This window comes from Aphelocoma coerulescens (genome assembly GCF_041296385.1).
Source record: "Aphelocoma coerulescens isolate FSJ_1873_10779 chromosome Z unlocalized genomic scaffold, UR_Acoe_1.0 ChrZ, whole genome shotgun sequence".
NCBI classification, from domain to species: domain Eukaryota; kingdom Metazoa; phylum Chordata; class Aves; order Passeriformes; family Corvidae; genus Aphelocoma; species Aphelocoma coerulescens.
In genome coordinates, this window is record NW_027184085.1 from 60,676,142 (window position 1) to 60,699,349 (window position 23,208).

Genomic DNA, 23,208 nt, shown 5'->3' on the forward strand with positions numbered 1-23,208 from the left:
ATGGGATCTTTAATCATTTTGCCGAGGAAATTTCAGCCTTGCTCAAAGTACATATATGAGTATGTTCACATATAACCATTTTGTCTTCAAAGAAGTAAAACAGAAGAAAGAGAAAATGCTAGATCTACATATTTGTCAGTTTTAGGAGATCTATGGGAGTCCAGGCAAATTTAAATTGTTGACAGCACAGCTCCTTTAAATAGTCTGCTAGTTGTACTGTAAAGATGTAGCAAACTCCTAAGATTACAGGCAATCTCTTAATTTTTCTTCAGTTTAATTTTAGATGAAGGTAGTCTGATCTTTTAAGACATCTCTTGAGGGGTTTTTTTTTGCCATGGTTTTACTACATATCACCATTAGAATAAATTTAACTATGTTAACAGAGTGAAGAAAGTGCTTTTTTTTTTTGTATTAACTTTTATTAAAATGGAGCCTGGATTTATTTATAGTTTTATTTCTTTATATTGACCTGTACTAAAAATCATGCTTCATATATACTTAATGCAAATCAAGATGCCACTAATTGTAGACCGTTTGTGGTTTAATTGTTACTATGTAACTAATGGTGTGAAAAAGGAAATGGTGTTTGAAATCAGAAAATGTAATGTTAAGAGACCTTCCTGAGCAATGGCTGCTGTGAAAATAGTATGTGCAGAAATTAGGTTCAATAGCAGTTTTTAAAATGAATTGTGGGAGGTAGGAGTATAAACAGTTAACCTGTGAATTTTTTTTTCTGTATGAAATATGTTCACACAGAAGTTATCAATAGTAAGACTGAATACGGGGGCTCATATGTGGTATATCACAAAAATGCCATGGATTCTTTGCTGCAGTTACAACATTGCAGTGTTATAAATAGTATGCCTACTACTCATTAAGCAAATACTTTCCAGCTACTGGTTTTGTGGAATTTAGAAACTGCAGTCACAAAATACACATATATACATGCATATATATACTTGTACTGTTGAAGAACATATGAGTACAAAGACCACTCAAAGTGCAATAAAAAATTTCCACGGAAACTGAATTTCTGTCCCTTGAGTGCATGACCAATGTCCTATGAAGGCCAAGAGCCAGACCAGAGAGCCACGTCCTTGATGCCTCATCAGGATCCACGTATGACAATACATTAACCAATCTGCATGTTGCTAAATAGATGCACACTGAGTGTTCCTTGTCTTTTGGGTCCCTAGTAGGACCTGTCCTGCACTGTGCAGTGCAGAAAGGGAAATCGTCTGCTTTAGTAGAATTAATGAGCCCTTTCACAATAATGACAGCAGAACAAAAGTCACAGTAGTCAGGTGCTAAACACAATAGCACTGCTAAATCCTGTCCTACAGATTCATCAAAACAAAACAACAGATCACTCCTGTTTTGTACCACGCCATGCTGCTTAGCTTATTTAACAGTATGTTATTATTAATTAGTGTATCATATTCAAACACAGTCGTCTTCCTGGCCCAAGTGGGGACATAGTCCTTATTCTTCCTGTCAAACCTTAAGTACCACAAAAAAAAAAAAAAAAAAAAAAAACAACAAACAAATATATTCACTGATTCAGAAAATAAAAAATGGAGATTAAAAAAATTATGTTAGTATCTTTCAAACTAGTTACCATACAGACAGATGTAGGAAGGCTCAACTTCACTGACATAGCCAGACTCCCAGAAGCCATAAAGTAGCTTTTATCCTTCACAAAAGGGATGTATCAGCCTTGAGGTTTCCAGACAAGCAGGTCAGCCTGCCTGTTCCTTGCCGTGGTAAAGCAGATGTCTTGTGCTGTGTGGTTACTCTCCTTTGGGGTAGTGCGCCCATATTACTTTCTATGTACGTTCAGTAGGTTTTTCATCCCCTCCTTTGCCCTCCATGTTTAAAGAAAAGATATGCTTTGTATTTCTGCTTCCCTTATGGAAACCCCTAATCAGAGAGGAATGGGGATACGCATCTTCCCTTCTCTCCCCTCAGTGTCCAGAGTCATCAACAGATTGTTCCAGTGCTACTTTCCACTAGGTCCCACAGGCAATCTGACAGTTTAACTCATAAGCTGGTAAGTTTGCAGTGGTTAGTTCTGCTAGCAGAGATAGCAAAGAATTTACATTTTCCCAGTTCATTTTCATGTTCCTAATTATGTCTCAGTGCAGCCAGCTTTGACCTGCTGTGTATCAATAAGCATTTAAGTCTGCATCCCTATTTTTTAGCCAGTGGCACCCACTTCATTAATGAATGCTCTCTTCGTCAACTGAAGACCTACTGCTGACCAAGACAACCTAAAGTCCTTCTAGACAGAAAGGGAATTTATCTTTTTATATTTCATGCTGGTCCCTTTCCATCCTCATTATACTCACTTAGCAACTATTCAGCTCTGCCACCCTCAACCCCAATTACTCAGTTCAAGCAGTAGTTGCAGTTTTCCCTCTGTTTTTGTGGTTGCACTATCTTACAGAGAAAACTGCAACTACTGCTTGAATCTCATGAGCAGCTGGAAGTGAATTTTAATTTCTGTACTAACTCAATTCAAGCACTACCTAACTGAATAGCCTGTGTTTCATGAGACTGTAGGAACCAATAAATCTATTCATTTGAGGACTTTTTGAAAGCTTTTATATTTCCAGTCAAACTGAAAAGGCTTCAGAAAATAATGAATAAAGCTGTCATGGGATAAAAAAACCTACACTGAAGCAAGATTTTCAGCTTTCCTGGAAACAGGCAAACCTGTTTGTGCAAGGGTATGTAAAGGGAGAGAGTCTCTGCTCCCTTATGGGTATCTGATCAAGGACCTTTCCCATACCAAAGGGTGTAACAGGTAAAGGGGGAGCAATAAACAACAGTACAGAGAGACAAACCCAATAGGTGAACTAACAGAGGCAAAGACAAGAAACAAACCTAAACAAAAACCACAGGCAAATTGGAAGAGTTCCAACACATGGGAGTGCAAACCTGAGGGTCTGAGGTGTCCAAGGGGGTTGGTGTAGCTGTGCAGACGCGTGAAGGATGTGCAGGAGTGAGGATGGGGAGGTAGTGGACAGTGGTAGACAGCAAAGGGTACAGAAGGGGCCAATTACTAATAAAAGACAGCACCTTGTAAAGACAAGCAGTTATGCACAGAGAGAAAGGTTCCTCTTCTCCTTTTCCTAAGCAAAAGCCATATTGTCCTTCAGTAGTGAAGATACCCCAATGAGGAAAGAAATTAAGATCAACAAATTATCAGCAGCTACTAGATTTTCATGGCTTCACCAACTTGTTTGAAGTGCTGATAAATCTCCCTGGCTTAAAGCAGTCACATCCTATATAGCTAAAGATACATACACAGCCATGCTAAACTGAAGTGACACGACAGAACTGGGATATCTTTTAGTTTTACTTTGCTTCATGCCTGTTAAGTGTTTAAAGATGTAAGCTTTCAGAGCAGATGATGATAATGCCCAGACTGATCTTTCTCTTCCTATCTTCTGTTTTGACTCCACTTGGTAATGACTAATTGCCATGGAAACCACTATGTGCACCTGCACTTATGTCATTTTTCCCAATCAGACAGACGTGTCAGGGAGATTAATACTTCTGTTTAAACAAGCAACCTTATATGGGGAAAGAAAGCAAGACCTTCAAACTCTACAGGTTCTGCAGCTAAAAATCTTTGTTATCCTCATCTTTTGAGCTATAAGAAACAAGTAAAGGGTACTTCAGCATAAAAAAAATTATACTATGATACTTAGAGGGTATGTCAGAGTTGAGAATATATTTGAGATTAAAAAAAAAACCCCTCACATTACATAGAAAACTTCCCACTTCCCTTCCCACTTCACTTCAGAATCTGAAAAACACTTGCCCTCCAAAAGCTGTCATCTTCCCCTAGGAACTGCTTTTGTAGTTTGTCAACTTCTGCATGTCAGACATAGCTCACGCAGGTAATACCAAGATTCAGACAAAAAAGATGCCTCTGTCGTGCTTTTTTTCCATGCGATGCCCCACAAACTTACCCCCTCTCTACTGCTACTTCTTGACATAACATTTCCACTTACTTTCCTTTTTTACCTCTTTACTAGACACTGCAGAAAATTAGTTTTTAAAGTGCTTCAAATGTTTGGTTACAAAGGAAGGGGTGAATCCATGGTTTGATTTCAGAGGTGTAGAACCCATCACAGACTGCAGAGTTAACAGCCAGATACTCCGCATTTCTGGAAAAACAGACAATGCCACCACCACCTTCTGGTATCCAGCAAAGGAGTTCTAAAGGGGTAGTTCTAAAGGAGTATTAGTAGCTCTGGAAGATTTAGACTTACTGGAACTAGAAAACAGTGGAAGACTTGAAGCCCTGTGTGAGAGAAAAAATAATTATTACAAAGCACAAGCAGAAGAAAATGACCATGCAGACATATTTTTCACTTCTTTGCCTGTATATCTGAACAAAATAGCAAGATGACAAGGCAATCCTAGAAACACTTAAGTAAACTTGAGAAATACTGTACCTACAATTCCAGTCACACCATATAATAGATATGTAACACCAAACTCTCTAACCTTAAAGAGTTTTTACATATGCCATTTCATTGTAATATCCCAGTGCCACTGCTTAATAAAATAAAAACCCAACCCCAACCACACACTCTGACAGTTCAACCTCCTTTTATATTAATATGTATTAATTTAATACATTATTTAAATGAACCTCAGAACTATTTGGATTACAGCCTGGAATGAAAGCTCTTTATAGAGCTACTGATTGCCCTGATATACAAGGACTGGAAGCAAATTTACTGCAGCATTCACTCAAGTCAATGAAAGGATCTAAACATCTAAGTCAGTTTTGACAAAAAATGAACTTTTTCATAAATGAAATCACAGAACAGTACATGAAGTAGAATACTATTTGAAGAGCTTAACTGCAGATTGACACTATGGATCAAGCTGTTAATGCATATGTATTTGCATAATTAGAAAGTTTACAAAAGTAATGAACATACCTCAAGTATCTTGTCATCCAGTTCAGATCAGCGGTCAGATTAGGGAGGATTCTTTTTCAGGTAGTCTCATAAAATTTATACAGCAAAATTTATGTTCTAAAGGCAGTCAACTGGAAACAAAGTACCATGTATAGTAGTACTTCTATATTACATCCATCTTTAATATGAATCAAAGAAGATTTTTTTTAAACGCCAGAGGTCAATTACCTGCTTTTAATATCTGTGAAATCTTTTCCCATCAGTTTTAACAGCACAGAAATTGTATGGAACTTGGAAAGACTGGCACAAGCTCTTCCAGTTGATTCTGGATTTTAAAAAAGGTAAGCACATCACAGAACATCATGCTGTAATTTTAAAAAGTTACAGAAACATAAGCAGCAATCAGCTGTCCAAGTTCTGTGCAACTCTAGACAGTACAGCCAGCTGTCTATTGCCAGAAAGAAATATCTTATAAAGAAGAACTGCTGCTCATCTCCATCCTTTCAGAAACTAAGCTTGAACAAAGACCTAGTAAAGCATTTGAAAAAGGTGTAAGTGTCAGTGTTTAAAAGAACTAAAAGTAAGTCTGCTGTCATCACCTAATTCACAAGAGAAGATTAAGCTCCTGCCAAAGGAAGTGTATCTCTGGAAAGAGAATAGCAATAATTAGGAGTGGTGCCTATTGCACAAACAACAAAAATGGAACTCGGTGTTGTCAGAAAACAAAGGCTTTTTAGGAGATGAAAAGTTTATTTATAAACTGCCAACATTTAACAAAAACAGTATTACACTATTTTCCATTTTCTACAGAAATACAATAACTTACAGCAGTGCTTAGTCTATTTTGTCACTAATACATATAAAAACAAATCTGTTGATAAATAAGTGAGAAAAATCTGTTTATCAACCACCACCACTAAAATTGTACCTGTAAATTTTGGAAGACATCTGCATAGAATAGTTAGAACCTGTAAGGGTGCTCTTTTTTATTTTGTAAGTCATTTTGTACTACTAGGATATGCAAAAATTTAATTAACATGCAATACAAAATATTTGAGATAAACAAGGTAAAACTCAGTGAGCACAACTGGAAAACAGTGCTAAGATGCCTTTCTATGTTTCTAACTAGACATCAGGAAAATGCATCTTTTATATGATGGAATTTCCAATTCCCTTCACAGCAAAACCAGATTTATAACCATGAAAATCTCTAGTTGGCCAGGCTCCACTGAAGAAGGATTTAAAGCATGGTGGAAGTTACCTAGTACTAGATAACAAGAAAAATGTAGAACATCTTAAATCAACATTACATAGATGCATTTTACAAAATAGATTAGCTGTTAGCTAGTGATAAGCATTTGTGAGATGGAAGGCTGACAAACGTGCAGTTCATTGTTGACCATAAATGTAGACAGCAAATCTGGAGAACAGCAACACTCAGTTGAGCAGCACTCACTGTTTGTTAAGACGTTCCTGTTCAATATTCCATCAGTTATCACACGGCACTCAAAACCTCACCAGTCATCCCTAAATATCTTGCATGAACCTTGAGCACTGGTATCTGTTTGCTATTGATAGGCAATACTTCCAAAACTAAAGTGTTATCCTGGTTTGCACAAAGGTACATTGTATGAAACTTACTGCCACTAGAGAAGATGAAAATTGTGGAGGCAGGGGAGAGAATGGGGAGTACTGAGCTGGGGCAGGAGGTGGGGGAAAGAGGAAGACAGAAGGAGAGGGGAGAACAGAGGCAGAAAAAACAGAGGGGAAAAGGAAGCTTTCTTAGCTACTGATACCCTGTAGTACCCTTAGTTTTTCTCTAGCTGCCTTTTTAAACCTGTAACATTACATAACTTCTTAATAGCTCCTTTTCCACAGTGCTAATGAGTATACACTACACTGACTGGGATTTTTTATTGAAGCCATAAATACGACCATCTGTGAAAGACAAACAAGTCCCTTACATTTCATCACACCAAATATGTCATGGCTGTCAGGCAGTGGCTGATACACTCTCCACAGCCTGATCTTATGTCAATGAAGTTGGTGGGAATTTTGAAACTCATTTCAACAGATGTAAAAAATAAAGCATTCAGATCGCAAACAAATAACCAGATCCTGCAAATTACTTCTACACAAGGAGCCTGGCAGGTTTATTACTTGCTCCTTTCTGATTTAATGAACACCCAAAATTAAGTAAAAGAAGATTGCTCATATCGACTACGGGCTTCCTTACGTATTCGTTCTACCTAGCGGCTAGTAAGAAAAAATGAAAATAAAGAAAGCAAAAAGTATATGAGAGAAGCTTTTTTAAGCTTTGCATTTAGGATGATGAGCAATACTTTCAGTAACGCCCTGTGATTTCAGGTGCTCATTTTAGAACACTTGGAATGAATTACATTGTCTATGAGAAAACAGGAAAGGTGCTAGCATTTTCCAATAAAATTGATTCCTTTAAGGAAAGCTCTCAAATCCAGTAACTCGAAATGAGGAGACATTCAAAATTAAGAGGAATTCTGAAAATATTTTTACGTGATTTATTTTTACAAAAAAAAAAAGAGAAAAATACTGAAAATAAAGTACCAAAAAGACTACTTGTTGTTCGTATTTAAATACCAATTTAAGTCACTAGTTCGTGTTTGATATACTTTTCTCAGTCTCCTGTGATGCTAAAGCACTCATCCAAAACATGCCTGTCTAGTTCCTTTCTGGAGGACATGAAAAGTATCCTCTGGGTATTCACTAAGCACCCCCAAATTTTCCCAGCTTGCAAGACCTTACAAACTCTTTCACAGTCTCAAATACTCTCTGCAAGCACTGGGAATAAACACCACCACTAATGATTTGGTTGGTGTGTGCAGGCATTTGCCCAAGTATCATGAAAATCAGGCAGATGAAGACAAAGAGAGGAAGCAATAGATCTCACTGCTTTCAGCAAACAACCTGTCACTGACCCTGCTAGACTCAGACTCAGGACAGGTCATCCATGGAACAGTCTGTTAGCAGATAGCCAAATGTGGGTGATTTTTGCAGCGTTCACAGGACATAAATACAGTTCCACCATCCATCCATTCACACACACATGCATACTTATTGTGGGAGAATAAATACAGATAATTTACTCACAGACAAGCTCTCTACTGATTACAAAAAAGAAAAAAAAAAAAGAAAATAATCCCCATCTGACAGGAATTCATCCTATGACAAAGTAAGACCAGTGAAAAACAAAATTAATGCTTTACATTCACTCTCCTGTAGAACACTGGTCATTTAGCAAACTACATTCCAGTGTCTTACTGTCCTGTCATAATTTTAGTCTTTCTGCTACAAAATTTATGATTTATCTAATTTATCTTGGAAATCTACACAAAATTTACAATGGTCACAACTGTGCATCTGAGAATTTTTCATAGAAAAAATATTGCAAAATATTATGTTTAAAACTAGTTGTATATCCTCCTAATAAGAAAGCTATGAGAATTAAGTATTTTTGCACATATCTTGATAAAATAAACATTTCCTTACATAGAACAGTACTTTGATGAACATGATGGTGTTACAAAATTAGTGTTTAATGGCTCACATGGACACTGTAGTGCTGTCACTACCTTGGATCTTAATGCTACTTAAAAATATTTAAGACATCTATTATTTTGATTAAATAAAGAGAAAGTGTGTTCCCAAGCACACTTTTCAAGACAACTACCCAGTTTTAAATGTAGCCATTTCAAAAAAGAAAAACTGATACAAAAGGGAATGAACACACTAAGTATAAATACATCTTGCCTTCTAAAAACAAATTCTGGTACCTCGTATCATTTATGTGATTTTTTTTTTAACAACAGGTTAAAAAAACCACAATCCTTTTATCTACTCATTACATGCAGCCATTCAGGAAATCTTACCGTATTAATGATGTACCAATTTCATAACTTTATTCACAATGAACATACAGGTGTACCTCATCCAAGAAAAGCTCTTTGTTTCTCCATAATTATATTCCATTCAGAAAATGTCCCGTGAAGAAAATATGCACCTCACTGTGGGTTCTCCCCACCTCTGTCTATACAGTAGGATGTACAGCAGGTTCCAGATGGTGCAGATAAAGATGTTTAATAAACCAGACTTCAGTTAAGAGTTCTGTTTTTCAGAATAACTCTGTTGCATGTAAGAGTTTGACACCTATCAAAAAAGACTTACCATTCAGAATCCTAACAAAAGGATTTTAAATATTGAATCTAAGATCTATGGTGCATCAACACAGATGCTGTAAAAACGCTTCCCCATCGTTACAACATACTTTGAGATACTAACTACTCTACTGAATACTACTAGGAAACTCAGAGAAGAAATCCAACAATTGTCAGGAGCTTCCTACAAGACTGCAACAGTAATTCAAGATACAGAATAACAATATGAAGCAGATGAGATGGTAAGGTCTACCGTAAATCACTGGGTACGGTGTTAACATGTGGGTAGATTATAAAATACTACGCTAGACAAAAAAAAAATAATTAAAAGCCAGTTATTACCATGTTTAGCTTTTTTTTTTTAAATCAATAAACTGTAAAAATGCACCCTAATTCACTACAATAGACTATGCCCTGAGAAGTAACATTACACACTAAGCAAAAGCCACTAGGAAGTGTCAGGTCTGCAGTTCAGAAGCATAATATATGGAATTCCCTGGAAGCACATTTCCTCCATTTTTCAGCAATACAGCTGCTTCTTCAGAGGAAAAGACTAGTGAAAATTTATGCTAACTCTAATTTTTCCAACTTCAATTTTTTTTTTTTTCCTTTCTCCTTCAAACTCTCACTGGAAAACTTGTTGGATTCATAGATACAGCTCTTGCTTTTCACATCTGAAAGAGGATATAGGCCTAGCATGAGGTTCTGAAATAACTGAGCCTGATGAACTCCACTTAAGGACATCAGTCAAAGTACTTTTTGGGAGGTAGTCAGAGTTACTCAAACACAAAATTAGGCCACCTCACCAATGCTTTGCTACATTCTTCTTTGCTGGTTGGAAGAACAGAGAAGAGGCTGAGAAGAAAACATAGCTCTGAGTACACAGGGAAAATTATCTTAAGACAGGGACACTGAACTTCCTTTGAAACTACCTTGAGTGTTAAGTGCATTTGAGAATTGGCGAGTTACACCCTTTTCTTTGTATCTGACACTGATAAAACAGTAAGAACTAATTATAAATACCTGTCATCACCCAACAAGTGCAAAGATGCATTGAGAAGTGGTATCTACATTTCAGTGTCAGTTCACTGCTTTTTCCAAAATTATTCTAGGAGATTCAATTCAGCAGTTGTGGGTTTATCTCCCCACACTGCAAGTGCAATGGTTCACCTCCTACTAGATTAAAAAAAAAACCCAAAGAGCACTCTTCCCTTACACAAGCCAAAACAAAACTAAGCAAACAACAACTTGTCCAAAAATTTAATCATCAATTCTCTGAAGACTCACAAATTATTCTCTGGTACTCACATTTTGCTCAGTGTATATGTTTTTGAAAAAGTACGCTTTTTGAGTCTAATTATGCAGACAAATCTTCCCCGAGCCCTTAGTTTCTGTTCTCCATTATTATACAGTACTGTTTTGAAAATTCATTAACTATCTGCTTAGGAAAAAAATCACTCCCATCCATAAAGTCTAGCTACACATTCTAATTAATCAGCACCAGAACAAAACTGGAAATGCCAGAAATTTTGATTATAAAACAAAAATCTAAGCTTTCTCACTATATTATCACTTTGCTTATTTGCCTTAAAAGCAAATTACATACAAGGTAATTAATCAAATAGTATAAACTGACAAATTACTTTATCCCCTATTTAAATTACACATGGATTTTGTTGTGTAAAGAACATGTAAGCAGGCAATAAAACACAAATACGCAGATATGAGTACATTAACAAATACTAATCAGAGCAGCTATAACAATGCATTCCAATAACTTCATATAGATTTGTTATTGTAGCTATCTTTAATGCTGCATGTTTCTCCAGTGACTGTAACACACAAGACAAACAAAATGCCAGTGAAATAACAGTTACTGTATTTAGCAGCTGAGAATTTACCACTTAAAACATGATTCCTTCTATTCCAAATTCTGTAGTTTAAAATTACATTTGTTCCTTGAAACCCTTTGTTTCTATTACAAATTTCTACAAAGACTAATACAGTGAACAAAAAGAACCAATTCAAATGACACATACTACAGCAGAAGACAAAATTAGTAAATATGCTGAACTTTATAGGAAGATGTTTACAGATGTACAAAGTTTGATTTTATATTTGAAGAAACTTCAGAGAGCGAGAGCCTTGTATTCTGCAGCTTCTGCTGGACACTTTCTCTGGAGGAATGTTCACTGACTACATTTTTAATCTCTGATCTCCAAAACACAAGACAGCTGAAATGCCTTATGTAAAGTAGTCATGCTCAGTATGTCAACCAATGGCCTAGAGTCACTTTCTTTTTTTTCAACCAGTGCCCAAATGGGACTCTGCAGTAATACCAAGTGGTTAGACAGGTATGCTGCAAAGATCATAGTTCCAGAACTTCAAATCAGTTTTGAGCTTAATGCAGTAGGCTAGAAGGATCTCTTCAATAATTTTGCGCATGAGGCTTCAGGACACTGAAAGTCTGAAGCAATTTAGGTATTATTTTCTTCTTTCACATAATTTATATTGTTGCCATTAAAAAACTAAAGCACAAATTTAACAGCTTACTGTTTGCATTTCCGTCAAACAGAAAGATATGACTTGTTTCAATTTCACTGTTTAGTTTTCTGGTCCATAAACATTTCTAAATGTAACTATTCTAACTGGTTAAAAAGTAAAGTGTGGGGGAATATTTCCATCAGGTGCAGATTTTAAAAACCCACACTTATGAGTTATACTACAGCCATCAGTGTTATGCAAAAGTAATTAGCCTATCAGCACCATCTCTGTTCAGAGTTTTCAGAACGTTTTCCAAGTACTAAAATTCAACGCAACTCTTTTAAGTTACATAGGACCAAATCTTGTCTTCCTACAAGAATGCATCACTTGTGCTGACATGAACAGGAACTACACATGTGTATATGAGGGCACCTGCTTAAATGTTCATGATGTCAAGTTCAATAGCACAGAACTTCCACAGTACAGCTCTAAGAATGCTAAGACTCCAGATTAGGTTCTAGAAGAACTAAAGAATGGGTTTCAAGTCAGATTCTAATAGTAGTATTTTCTTCTGAAAGCCTCAATCATTCCAGTGCAAGAAGAGAGCATCTCTTCCCTTCCACAGTTCAAGAAATTTTTCTTATCATGCTCCCACTTCCAAGATTGCTCCTATCACTAATATTTTTCTCATAAACAGGTAATTTTTGCCAAGGTAAATGGAATGCACAAATACATTACTAAGTAATCTAGGACCAAGAATCTGATCTTTATTAACACTGCCCCCTTGACTTCACACTTTCCAGGTTCATATGAGTCATTAATGGGATACTGTTAATCAAGCTGATCCAGGCTACTACACATACTTTAATGTATCATCCACATTCAATAAACACCAGGTCCTCTGAGATCCGTAGAAGTTCTTGCTCAAGTTAAATTCTTAAGTTCAGACTTCTGTTTATACTTGAACCTACCCATTTCTCAGTGATCACTGAGGTGACATCTTATGATAAAACCATTCTCTCAAGCCAATCCCACACTGCCTTCAGACAACAATTACATTCTTCTGCAACTAAAACCACCAACCAAACCAACACAGCATCCCATAGCACCTCAAAACAAACGACCATGTAATACATCCCTACCTATGGAGGGGCAGGTGTGGATGCCTCTGAGACAAAGCTTTGACACAGAGATGCTCAAGCCCAGATCAGTCTTATCTAGGTACGGTAAACAGAACAGTGTACATTTAGAAATGTCAGTGTTAGCAACTTTGTGCCTGAAATGAATCATGAACATACTCTCAAAGAATACAGGTGGTTTGTTCTCACTTTGAGATGCAACAGTAAATCCCATTCATCAAACTACTTAGAAGTGCAGGAAGTTCACATTTTGAGCGCTTTTTGAAAGCTTTTGAGCACATTACCTGTGTTTTTTCTCCCTCATGTTTCTTTGCCTAACAGAAACAGCATCTTGAAAGTTATGGTCAAGAGGCATTTGGGGCAGGAGATATATAAAGCAATTCTGGCAAGGACACCAACTTAAAAATCTAATGCTCCCAGAGAAAAGTTTGTTTTTAAAAGAGGCGATGTTGCCATTGTACAGACTTCTACAATTGTAGAATGTTTCCCCTGGGTCTGTGGACCAGCACAATTCTACTAGTGTAAAAAATCCCTTTTACAGACAAGTTCTAAGGAAATGACAAAATACACCATCCATACTTGATTTCCAATTCCCTTAAAATTTACAGTTATGTAAACAGAGGTGTATGGTTGGAGTAGAGCTCTTAAGGAAGAGTAAAAAAGGAAAAAAAACCCCAAAGACTGAAGCTCTGCAAAACAACAAAAGGGAATAGTTAGTTCCCCCCTGCTGCCACTTTTTTTTTAACTGAATCGTCTCAATGACCAGTTGGAAGAGTTACTTTTTACTCCATCCAATACTGGACTTGTAGGGTCTTGGTTAAGTACAAGTTACCAATGTGTGATTTAGTGAGAATCTGTAGTGTAAATAATACATCCAGAGATGTGTATCAAGTGCGATTAATTCTGGATTGTTGAAATAAAATAAATAAATAAACACCAAGTAAGAAATGAAGGTAAAGTAGTCTGTTTTAAGAAAACTATTTCCAAATACAGCCAAATACAGCTCTGACTGTAAGTGAATGTGTGTTTGAACTATTTTCTGCCACGCTTTCCTGTATCTACTTATCAGGATTTCAACCTCATAGACTTTCCTATCAAGCTAACATGACAATTGATAAGCAAACAAAAACCCAGTTAAAACAGTAAAAGGCATGATGGCTCCAATACTGTTACTGGAGCCTTCAGAACGAAACATTGTATTCCGGTGTTCTACCAAAGACTGCTACACAAAACTAATAGCACTCACCAAATATAATCTGGATCCAGTAAGGTATTAGCATGATGCCATATAGGAACAACCTAGAAACACATTTAGCTGATACTGACAGATTCTCCCATTCTTTTTTCAGACACTCTGTTTCACAAGCATTTCAAACTTTTTTTCTTTTACCTCCATTTTTTTTAAGTTGAATGATTCAAAGTCCACCTTAATGCAGAAGTTAAAAAATAAGAAAATGTCATGGTAGGAAGCTGACAAGAGTGATTTCTTAGAAGATTAAGGAACAAACTGCATTTGCTTAATAAAAATCTATGCCAGTTCTTTAACAAAGTGATAGACTTCTATTCTGAAATTGAACTTTAGGACTGACCATCAAAAGAGAGAGAAACACAGAGTTAGCTAACACTTGCAACCAAGACATGCATTTGAAAAGAGAATATTGCACTAAGAGAAGAACCCTGAAAGCTTTAAACGCTTCCTTCACTGACCTAAAAAAGTAACCAACCATTTTCTATAAGCAGTAGCAAACCTGACTTGGTCCACATCCCTACAAGTTGATAATACTTTATCAACAAACCGGTATTCCATTTCTGGACCAAGAGAGTCCTGCACAGGAGCACGCTTCAGGCGTTTTGTTTCTTGGGTATAACCTTGTTTGCCACTGGATTCATTCAAACCATCAACATCCATAGCTTGTGCCATGTGACTTGTTGCAGGACCATGGTGGGAATTATTCAGAGTTTCATCACTGCTGTCCACAGATGATACCACTGCACTCAGGAGAGGAAGTTTGTTGTTTAAGTGCTGTTGAAGGTAGAATACACACCTTCTTCAAAGGAAAAGAAAAGAAGAAAAAAAAGTCATGCGCTGAAAATAACCTGCTGTTGCTGCTGAACTGTTTCAATTCATTTGCCATCCCACCAGATTTCCCTCAAAGACACAAATCTGCTGTCTCTGCTCATGCTCTACTAGAAAGGTTCTATGTCTCTTTAGCAAACCTACTGTTACCTAGTCAGGAACCTGCACTCAACTAGTAAAGCAGAAATTTTCTGCAGCCAATCTTCTGTCTACATTTTGCTCATTTTTTGTTCTTTAAACATTTAAAGTGCGAGGAGGCTCATTAACAGCATTGTGTGTGTCTTGTACAAATTATAGAGACAAGTGGAGCTTACACCACAAGATATTTAAGCCAAATCAAACTTCCCATGCATTAGTTCTGATTATGCTCTTGAATATTTTCCAAAGGCTTAATACATAGTAGCTTAAAAAATCTTTTATTGAGTGGTACTTTCTGAAAACAGAACAATTTGTTTGGAAATATCACATGAAGAATCATCCACAAATCAGAAGGAAACACTTTTAACCAAATCCTCTTACCTATGACACCACAATGTTTCATGCCCTGGGTAATTATCAATCAGTTCAGTGCAGAGCTCCATCTCTTCATCTAAACAGCAGGGGAGATCCAGACTTTGCTCCTCTGCACAGGCAGCTTCTGTCCCTGCACTCTCTTCCCCCTTCTGAAGGCTAGGGTTTTGTTCATTTACCATTTGATTTTGTACCAGTATGTTATTGTCAGTCACTGTTCTGCGTATCAAGGAATTGAGTAAGAACTGGCGGTAATGAAATCCACTGTGGTCCGAGACATGCATGGATACCCAATATTTAGTGGATGAAAGTTCATCGAGGAGAACCTGAAACAAAATGCAGCGAGAGTTATCATCCAGTATAAAGGAGGAACTTAACCACCACTGCTTCTGTATTAAGGTAACCTCTTCTTTGGGGATTTCAGCCACTGCGGTAATAGTTTAAGAACACACAGAAAAATGAAATATCACTGAGCCTTTTCCACTTTGTGCTGAAAAGCATCTCAGCATCCCAGCAGAAAACAAATTAATACTTCTTCCAAACTCTGAAAAGGCAGGTTTTTCAGAAACCTGCCCACAGGCTGACTGGGAAAAAACCCAAACCACTTATGATATGAAATAAGCAATGGTTTAAGAATCTCAGAATGGTTAGCAATAAATACTACTTAGAGAAGGCAGAAACTACAGTGCTATTAGGTTTAAGAATTTTAGTTTTTACCCAGCAGATTGTGGGTGTCAGAAGGTGGGTGAGTTGCTTAAAAAGAATAAAACCTGAAATTAATTTACACCTTCATTTTCCATGAGAGAATGTCAACCATAGCATCATGTTTAAAGTCCTAGGGCCTGTGAAATACAAAACTATTTGTCCATAATCAAGTTGCTTGATTTTACTACTGAAGAACCCCTAGAAAGGCTTCCAAAACAACTCTAGTAAATAGTTAAATGCCAACTGCAGTTCTGTTTTTAACACTGCTGGCTCCTATGAATTATCTCTTAATTCTGAGTGCTTTTAAACCTTCAAAATTCATTTCCGGAGAGAAATGCAAGTTTAGCTACCAGACAAAGCTTCTTTTACTTGCTTTCTCTGTTAGAGCCAGTGATTTGGTTTCTTTTTACAGGCCTTAACACCTCTTCCCTCACATTGCTTCTCCTCTGGAGCTTAAACTATCCAAAGAGACCAAAACTACCTTTTTCATTCACTTCTAAAGAATTTGAATATAATCTTACTGATATACTCCTGCTTTTAATCTCTTCTCCTAAGCTACCTACATCACTTAACAGGACCAGCTGATGCAAAACAAGTTTCATAGGAAGAAGTCTTTCTTTTTGATACTGCAGCACAAAAGCCACAGCCTCCCACAAAGAAAACCATGGAAACACACAAGGCCAGCTATACAGCTTTTTTGGGGGCATCTGATCTAAAAGAAATTGGAGCAAATACAACGCAAACAGTGTCTTCTACCCAAGACAGCCAACATGTTTTTCTAAATCTTGACAAAAGATACCAGCATTACCTTCCTTTTACACATCAGCAATCTCAACTGAAGTATTAAGTAACTGTCCACACACAGTGTTCTTAAGGAGGCTAAAATTCCATGTCCAGATCTGCACTTTTACCATTAAGACCAGATTTTCCCTTCTCAATAGAATTGAGCTTAGTATTTTAAACTTCTGAACTTTAAAATTTAGGAGTCTTTTAAGAACAACGTAAGGCTTAGAAAAATCAGATCAGCCTTTATTCAGCTGTGATAGATACTACACACATTTATGCTCAACTGAGACCTTGGAAGAATCCAATTCATTTATGTGAAATATTTATAAGCTACAAATTTACAGGGGACCATCTTAATTATGCATTTTAACTCCCTGTACAAAGGGAACAAAATTATTCCCAGCATCACTCCTTATCTGAACCAGAATACCTCTTTCAAGAAAGCAACACAGAAGATTGGCATTAAAACTTCCTGAGATCTACAAAAAACAGAGCCTCCTATCTAGGAACCTCAGAGTACCAGTGGAAGATGCTTCAAACAACTGGAAGTAAAAGAAAAAGCCAGCTAATGTTTGAATTCCAAGAGGTTCTTTCTTAGGACTGTATGCTTTGCTTAGTGCTTTCTTACAAAACCAGCTTTCTCCATTTCCATCTCTATCGGTACCAGCCTTTGTACAAGCCCTTTACCACTGTTCTGTGAATAAAGAGGAAACTGTATGAAATCTCCTTCCTCCCCACTCTTGACAATCTCTTTCCTACCTCTGGTGGTGAGCTGGCTACCATGGAACAGGCAGCCCCCCCCCAGAACAGGACATGTGTGCTCAGTGACCTTTGTCTTGACCTCTGGGTCTGCACTGCCTCTTACACCATCCCTGACTGACTCTTTGCTTGGTTGTTTTAGAGCACTTTTCCAACCATAAACTGCAGACAAAAACCTCCTCCCTGGTCTGGGACACTAGCGAAATGAAAAGGAACTGGGGAAACGAACTTTTAAGGATAACTAGATAAATCCAGCAATGTCCAGTCGCAGAAACTAGTACCTTGGAGACCCAGTCATCTACGAAAAAGCTAAGGCCATACTGGGGATGGCTAGAAGAAAAACTACTTCATGTCTTGTGAACATGTTGTCTTCTGGACACCACACAAGAGAAGTGTTGCCTCATGACAATTACCCCACCACTTGTTTGCTTGCTCTCCGTCCTGTAACTATGAAATTAAGTATTCCAAACTAAAGAAAACAATAAAAAAGTTTGTCAATCCTTGCTGAACTACATCCTATTTTTCTACCTGCATGATTTCACTGAAACAACACAGTGAGTGTTGCAGTGGGGATTACTGCAACATGTGTAAGACAGCAAGGTCCGTGGAAAAGAAATAGATATGGACAGATTCTTGGTAGATGTTTCAGAGATGTTTATTTCTCCAGCCGCATGGCCGGGATCTGCCGAGGAACTCTCACAATCCCGGGACCCGAGGGTCCTTCGCCCGCGCAGGGGAACACAAAACAACCCATGGGGAACGAGGCTGACCAGGGGCAGGAAAACCCCGTGTCTCCCTCAGGGCCCCTCTCCCTGGACCACATGGCAGGGGGGAGGAACCCCAACAATGAATTTTAAGACTACACCCCTACCACTCTCTTACCCGTGTTCTTTAACTAATTATGCACCCACCTCTTAGTAGGTATCTGGAGCCTATGATCTAATGCCACTAAACTGTACAGTCATGTGAGAAAGCTGACATCAGCCTTTCCAAGGAAAGTACTCCAGTAACAGAAAGATTATTCTTGACAAATCCTTGACTGATATTAATGAAGGATATTCAAACCCTACATAAACTTGCTAATGCCATTCAAATTCTGCAGCTAGAACAAATTGAAATTTATGTATTGAAAGAAGATAATGCTTTTGACTGTCTAGCATAAGAAAGAAGAAATATCTATCTCCTTATGAGAAAATCTTCCTACTGGGCCAAAACCTTCTCCTCTAGCATTTTAAATCTTTTTCCCAGAGACTGAGCCGAGATTCAGTCTGCAGTAGCATTAGGATTATCAAACAGCAGGAAAAAAAACAATCAAAATCCTATTAAACAGCCTACCTCTTGAAACCCTCCAAAGCAGGCCAACAGCTTCATTAATGATAAACCTGTTTTTAGAAGTCATATTTAAATGATAATTCAACACACAATTTATGTTTCTGGGCCTCTGCTTCCTTGTACACTTCAAACTGCAGGTCAAGTTTGCATTACAGCAGAAATATGGCCCTAAATAATACCGGTACTCATTAATTTCAGGCACCCTTGCAAGAACCAAATGGCCGTAGAATCAGTGACTGTTTTATCTGCCAGTTTTTCAGTATGGTTCCAGTCTTGCACCTCAGTGAAATTTATCATACTTTTCAGATATTCCAACACAGAAATTGCTGAAGGTGCAACATGAGACACCATGCAAGTAAACAACCCATACAATGTGTAGGGATAGGGTCAGGATAGCCAAGGCAACGCTGGAACAAGACTTGGCAAGAGGTGCAAAGAAGAAGAAGGGATTGTGTAAGTACACACGTCAGAAAAAAAAGACCAAGGAGAGTGTATGCTCACTGATAAGCAAGAAGGGTGAATTGGTGGCAACTGATATGGAGAAAGATGAAGAACTTCTACTGAGTTCTTCATCTCAGTCTTCACTGGCCTGGCAGTCAGGCCTCCCACTTCTCTCAAGTCCCTGATCCTCTAGATTCATGTGGGGAGAAGTGAAGTCCCTCCCACTACAGGCAAAGAGCACATTCAGAGCCACTTGAGGAAGCTGAACAGCCACAAGTATATTGGATCTGAAGATCCACATTACAGAGATCTGAGGCAACTGGTTGATGTTACTAAGCCACTGTCCATCATATCTGAATTCAGGGCAGTTAGGGGAAGTCCCCAGTGACCGGAAAAAAGGGAACTGGAGACCGGTAAGCCTCACCTCTGAGCCTGCCAAGATCATGGTGAAGATTCTTCCACAAGATATGCTAAGGCACATACGAGACAAGGAGGTGACACAAGGCAGCCAGCAATTGTGCCTGACCAATCTGGTGGCCTTCTATGATGGAGTAATAGCAGTGGTTAACAAGAGAAGACCAAGAGATGTCAACTATTGAGATGTGTAAGGCGTATTAGTATGGGTTCCACGTGACAGCCTCATCTCCAAATTTGAGACAGACTTACAGACCCTAACTTCTAACCTCCAATCTATCTCAATCCTACAATTCTTCTGAGTTTTCTGAAAACTACCTTTTCATATAAATTTGCTAGGCAGACGGGTCCAAATTCTGCCCTGCCTCTGCAACGGACATAAAAATAGTGGCTATATTGACTCAACAGTGTCTTGTAAATTCCTCCCTTACCACCCTATGTGGCAAAATGTAGCAGCTGCTGTTAAAATTGAATGATGCGTCACTGTGTCAGCCAAATATTCACAAAGAATTCACATAACAACTTAGAAAACACAGTATTACAAAACTGCCTACATAATTTTAGATCACGTCGCATTAACTAATTCAATTTGCTGCAGGTCTTAATGTAACAGATGCAAAATATTCAACATTGCATAAAATGTCCCTGCTGTCCCTGAAACAGTTTAATCAGCTCCCAGTGTAAATGCTGTCAAAAAATACTGCTGGAGCTGAAGAAATTAGTTACAAGCACTATTATGCTTTCTCCAAAATTCCTGCCGTCTTTACTTGGTCCTTCAATATTCTGAAACCACAGGTAAGGCAAACAAGAGTACGAAAACAATATTACATGATCAAAACCATATCTGTTATGTATTACCTTTTTTCTCTACTAGGAATTTCAAGACTAGTGCTGGAAGAATTACTCATGAGTTGCCCATTCCTTACTTCAGCTCACAGTCCCATCTATACTCTTCCCACACCCATATTAGCACCAATTACTAAGAGAGAAACATAACTTTGTACACAGGCAAGAAAAATGTGTTATTTCTGCTGAGCAGAATCTGCTTACACTGGCAAGAAAAATGCAAAACATATTCATTGCAGTATTTTTCCCACTTTCTTAAAACATTCTTAGCTACCTGCGATAACTTCACCTGATACTCTTCACTCATGTTATACAATCTGCTTAGCAAACCAGTATTTGGGTTTTCTGGATAAGAAAATTCAAGAATTTATTCACTATTGTATTATACCTTGACAGTGAGCTTTGCCAAATGCTGTAAAACCCAGATGCGATGGGACCAGGCATTGTAGTTGCTTGGATACCTCCCAGCAGCTTCGGAGCAGACATTCATTTCCTCCTGCACTAGTCGGTGAATTCTCTCCACGGGTGCTGCTCCCAAGTTTCCTTTAGATGCAAGACTGGGCAAGGAGCTTTCCTGAATTAGTTGTTGCAGCACCCATCGTCTGGTTAAACGATGTAAAGTGTTAATGGTGAGAGAACAATTTTAAGAGAAAAAAATAGTTTTTCATTTGCATAAATCAAATCTTTCCAGTATTTCTATTCTCTGAACTACACGGGAGCTAGGTAATGAGTGAGCAGTAAACAACCACCTGAACACTTGCCATACTAAAAGCTGTGACACAAAGATCACACTCCAACTCAGCTGTACCAGTTTGCTCACCCTAAGTGATCATGGCTACTCACAGCATACTAAAACAAACCAGAAGGAAACAGCAAATTTATGAAAGAGTGCAAGCAGAATGTGTGTGAGATTTCTAATGAGCTCATCTTTCCAAGTCTACCATAGCACTAAAATGAAGTATCCAAAGTGAGATAAAAGAAAGTGATTTAATAAAACATTTAACTCTGCTTAGTATCTTTTACATCTGGCAGTATACTGCACACTGCAATTCAAATTTCTTTCTGTACATCACCAGCAGTAGCTAAGTCCAAAAGGTTTATGGTTTCAAGGGCTATAGGTATAAGCAAAACAAATGTTTTTACTGATGAATTACACATATTTGATTTCATGTGTCTGAGATAAGCACAGATTCCTAGATGTTTTGGGTTTTTATTTTACTCTGGACAGTTTAAGCAGTATTTTTAGAGGCAACCTCAATGCTGCATCTGTAGCCCACACACAAAAGGGTCCTACAAAACTGGGTTACAGATGTGTGAGCTTCCACAGAACAGCCCATGCTAATGGAATTGCAAAGGTCCAACGTGGAATGCTCTAGAGAGATGGACAGCCTCTGGTCTGAGAGACAAAGGTTATCCTGTTTTGTACTGGCTCACATCAGTTCCAAAACCAATGATTACTACTTTCAGAAACGTGTCACTCCTGGTTAAAAGAAATCAGTAAATAAAACAGAACTAATAAATTCATTTTCTTTACAGAGAGAATTCTATTTTACAAGCCATATATAAAATTATATATATATAAAATAGGTAAGTCAACCACTGTATTAAGAAAATGGTTACTTCATCTGCTTTTTCTCTCATTTGAAAACATAATATACTTGTTCACTGGTAGGTTTCATACACATTGTATCTTTTCCTCTCAGTTATCAAAAAAAGACAAAGTATTGGAAGACAATATTAGAGATAATTTATAAGAATGCAATTTTAAACTCTCGGCAGAAAATTACAAGCAGTGCATGAACACTTTTTTCATATACACCATGTGTTTTAAATAAAGATGTACAGCCAAGCAAACCATGCTCTGAATGTTGTATAACAGTATTTTAGGAAATGTGGTAATTTTGAAGACCTAATTTTTGATTTTTAAAAATGTCTTTAACCCAAACATCACCTCTTAGTATTTTTTAACTTCAGTCCAGAGGTATGCAAGAAATGGAAAATTCAAAAATAGTCTAGGCAGAAAATCTCAATGAGCATAGCCACTCTTTTAACAAAAGATATGTATTATTTCATTAACATCAACTTCTGAGTAAAACCATAAAGACAAAGTATTTCAACTCTAATTATTTCAGTTTCTTAAAATGAGCATGTTTTACAAAACAAGGAATTCTGATAAATTATATATGCGGGAGAGAGTGGAAAAAATACAGACTTTATGGGCTCTCTGGCTACAACATCACAAAAAATATAAAATTAAATTAGAGCTACTTTCTAGACAATGAAATCACAACCTCAGAAGACTTAAAATATATTTTTGGAACCTGTTGAATACCATGGCATTAATTGGCTTTTAAGCAAAATTTCCTCCAACTAATTTGAAGTCGCTTTCACCTTTGCTCCTATTGCTCTTACAGTTTCTGGAATTACTACAAACAAACAAAGAATTGTTAAGTGACAACAGCAAAATCAATAGATATACTGACTGTATATGCACAGTATATACCTGAACCCCCCAAAATATATAGCAGGAAGTCATCTGACAAAATGAATGACAGGTATTTTGACATCTGCAGTGAGTGTAT

The 23,208-nt window shown here is 37.4% G+C and overlaps 1 protein-coding gene across 3 annotated transcripts in view; it reads right to left on the bottom strand.

Moving 5' to 3' along the window:
• Nucleotides 1-4,884: 4,884 nt before the first annotated feature.
• Nucleotides 4,885-23,208, bottom strand: part of PTAR1 (protein prenyltransferase alpha subunit repeat containing 1) — a 37,258-nt gene continuing 18,934 nt past the window's right edge. For 2 of the 3 annotated variants that reach the window (XM_069001066.1, XM_069001063.1), the window contains 3 exons: nucleotides 21,015-21,228; nucleotides 15,353-15,669; nucleotides 4,885-14,804 (listed from right to left, as the gene is read on the bottom strand). In XM_069001066.1, coding sequence (XP_068857167.1) covers nucleotides 14,456-14,804; nucleotides 15,353-15,669; nucleotides 21,015-21,228 — 880 coding nt within the window. In that variant the 3' untranslated portion in view covers nucleotides 4,885-14,455. The remainder of the gene's footprint in view (nucleotides 14,805-15,352; nucleotides 15,670-21,014; nucleotides 21,229-23,208) is intronic. The other variant, XM_069001064.1, reaches the window with a different exon arrangement.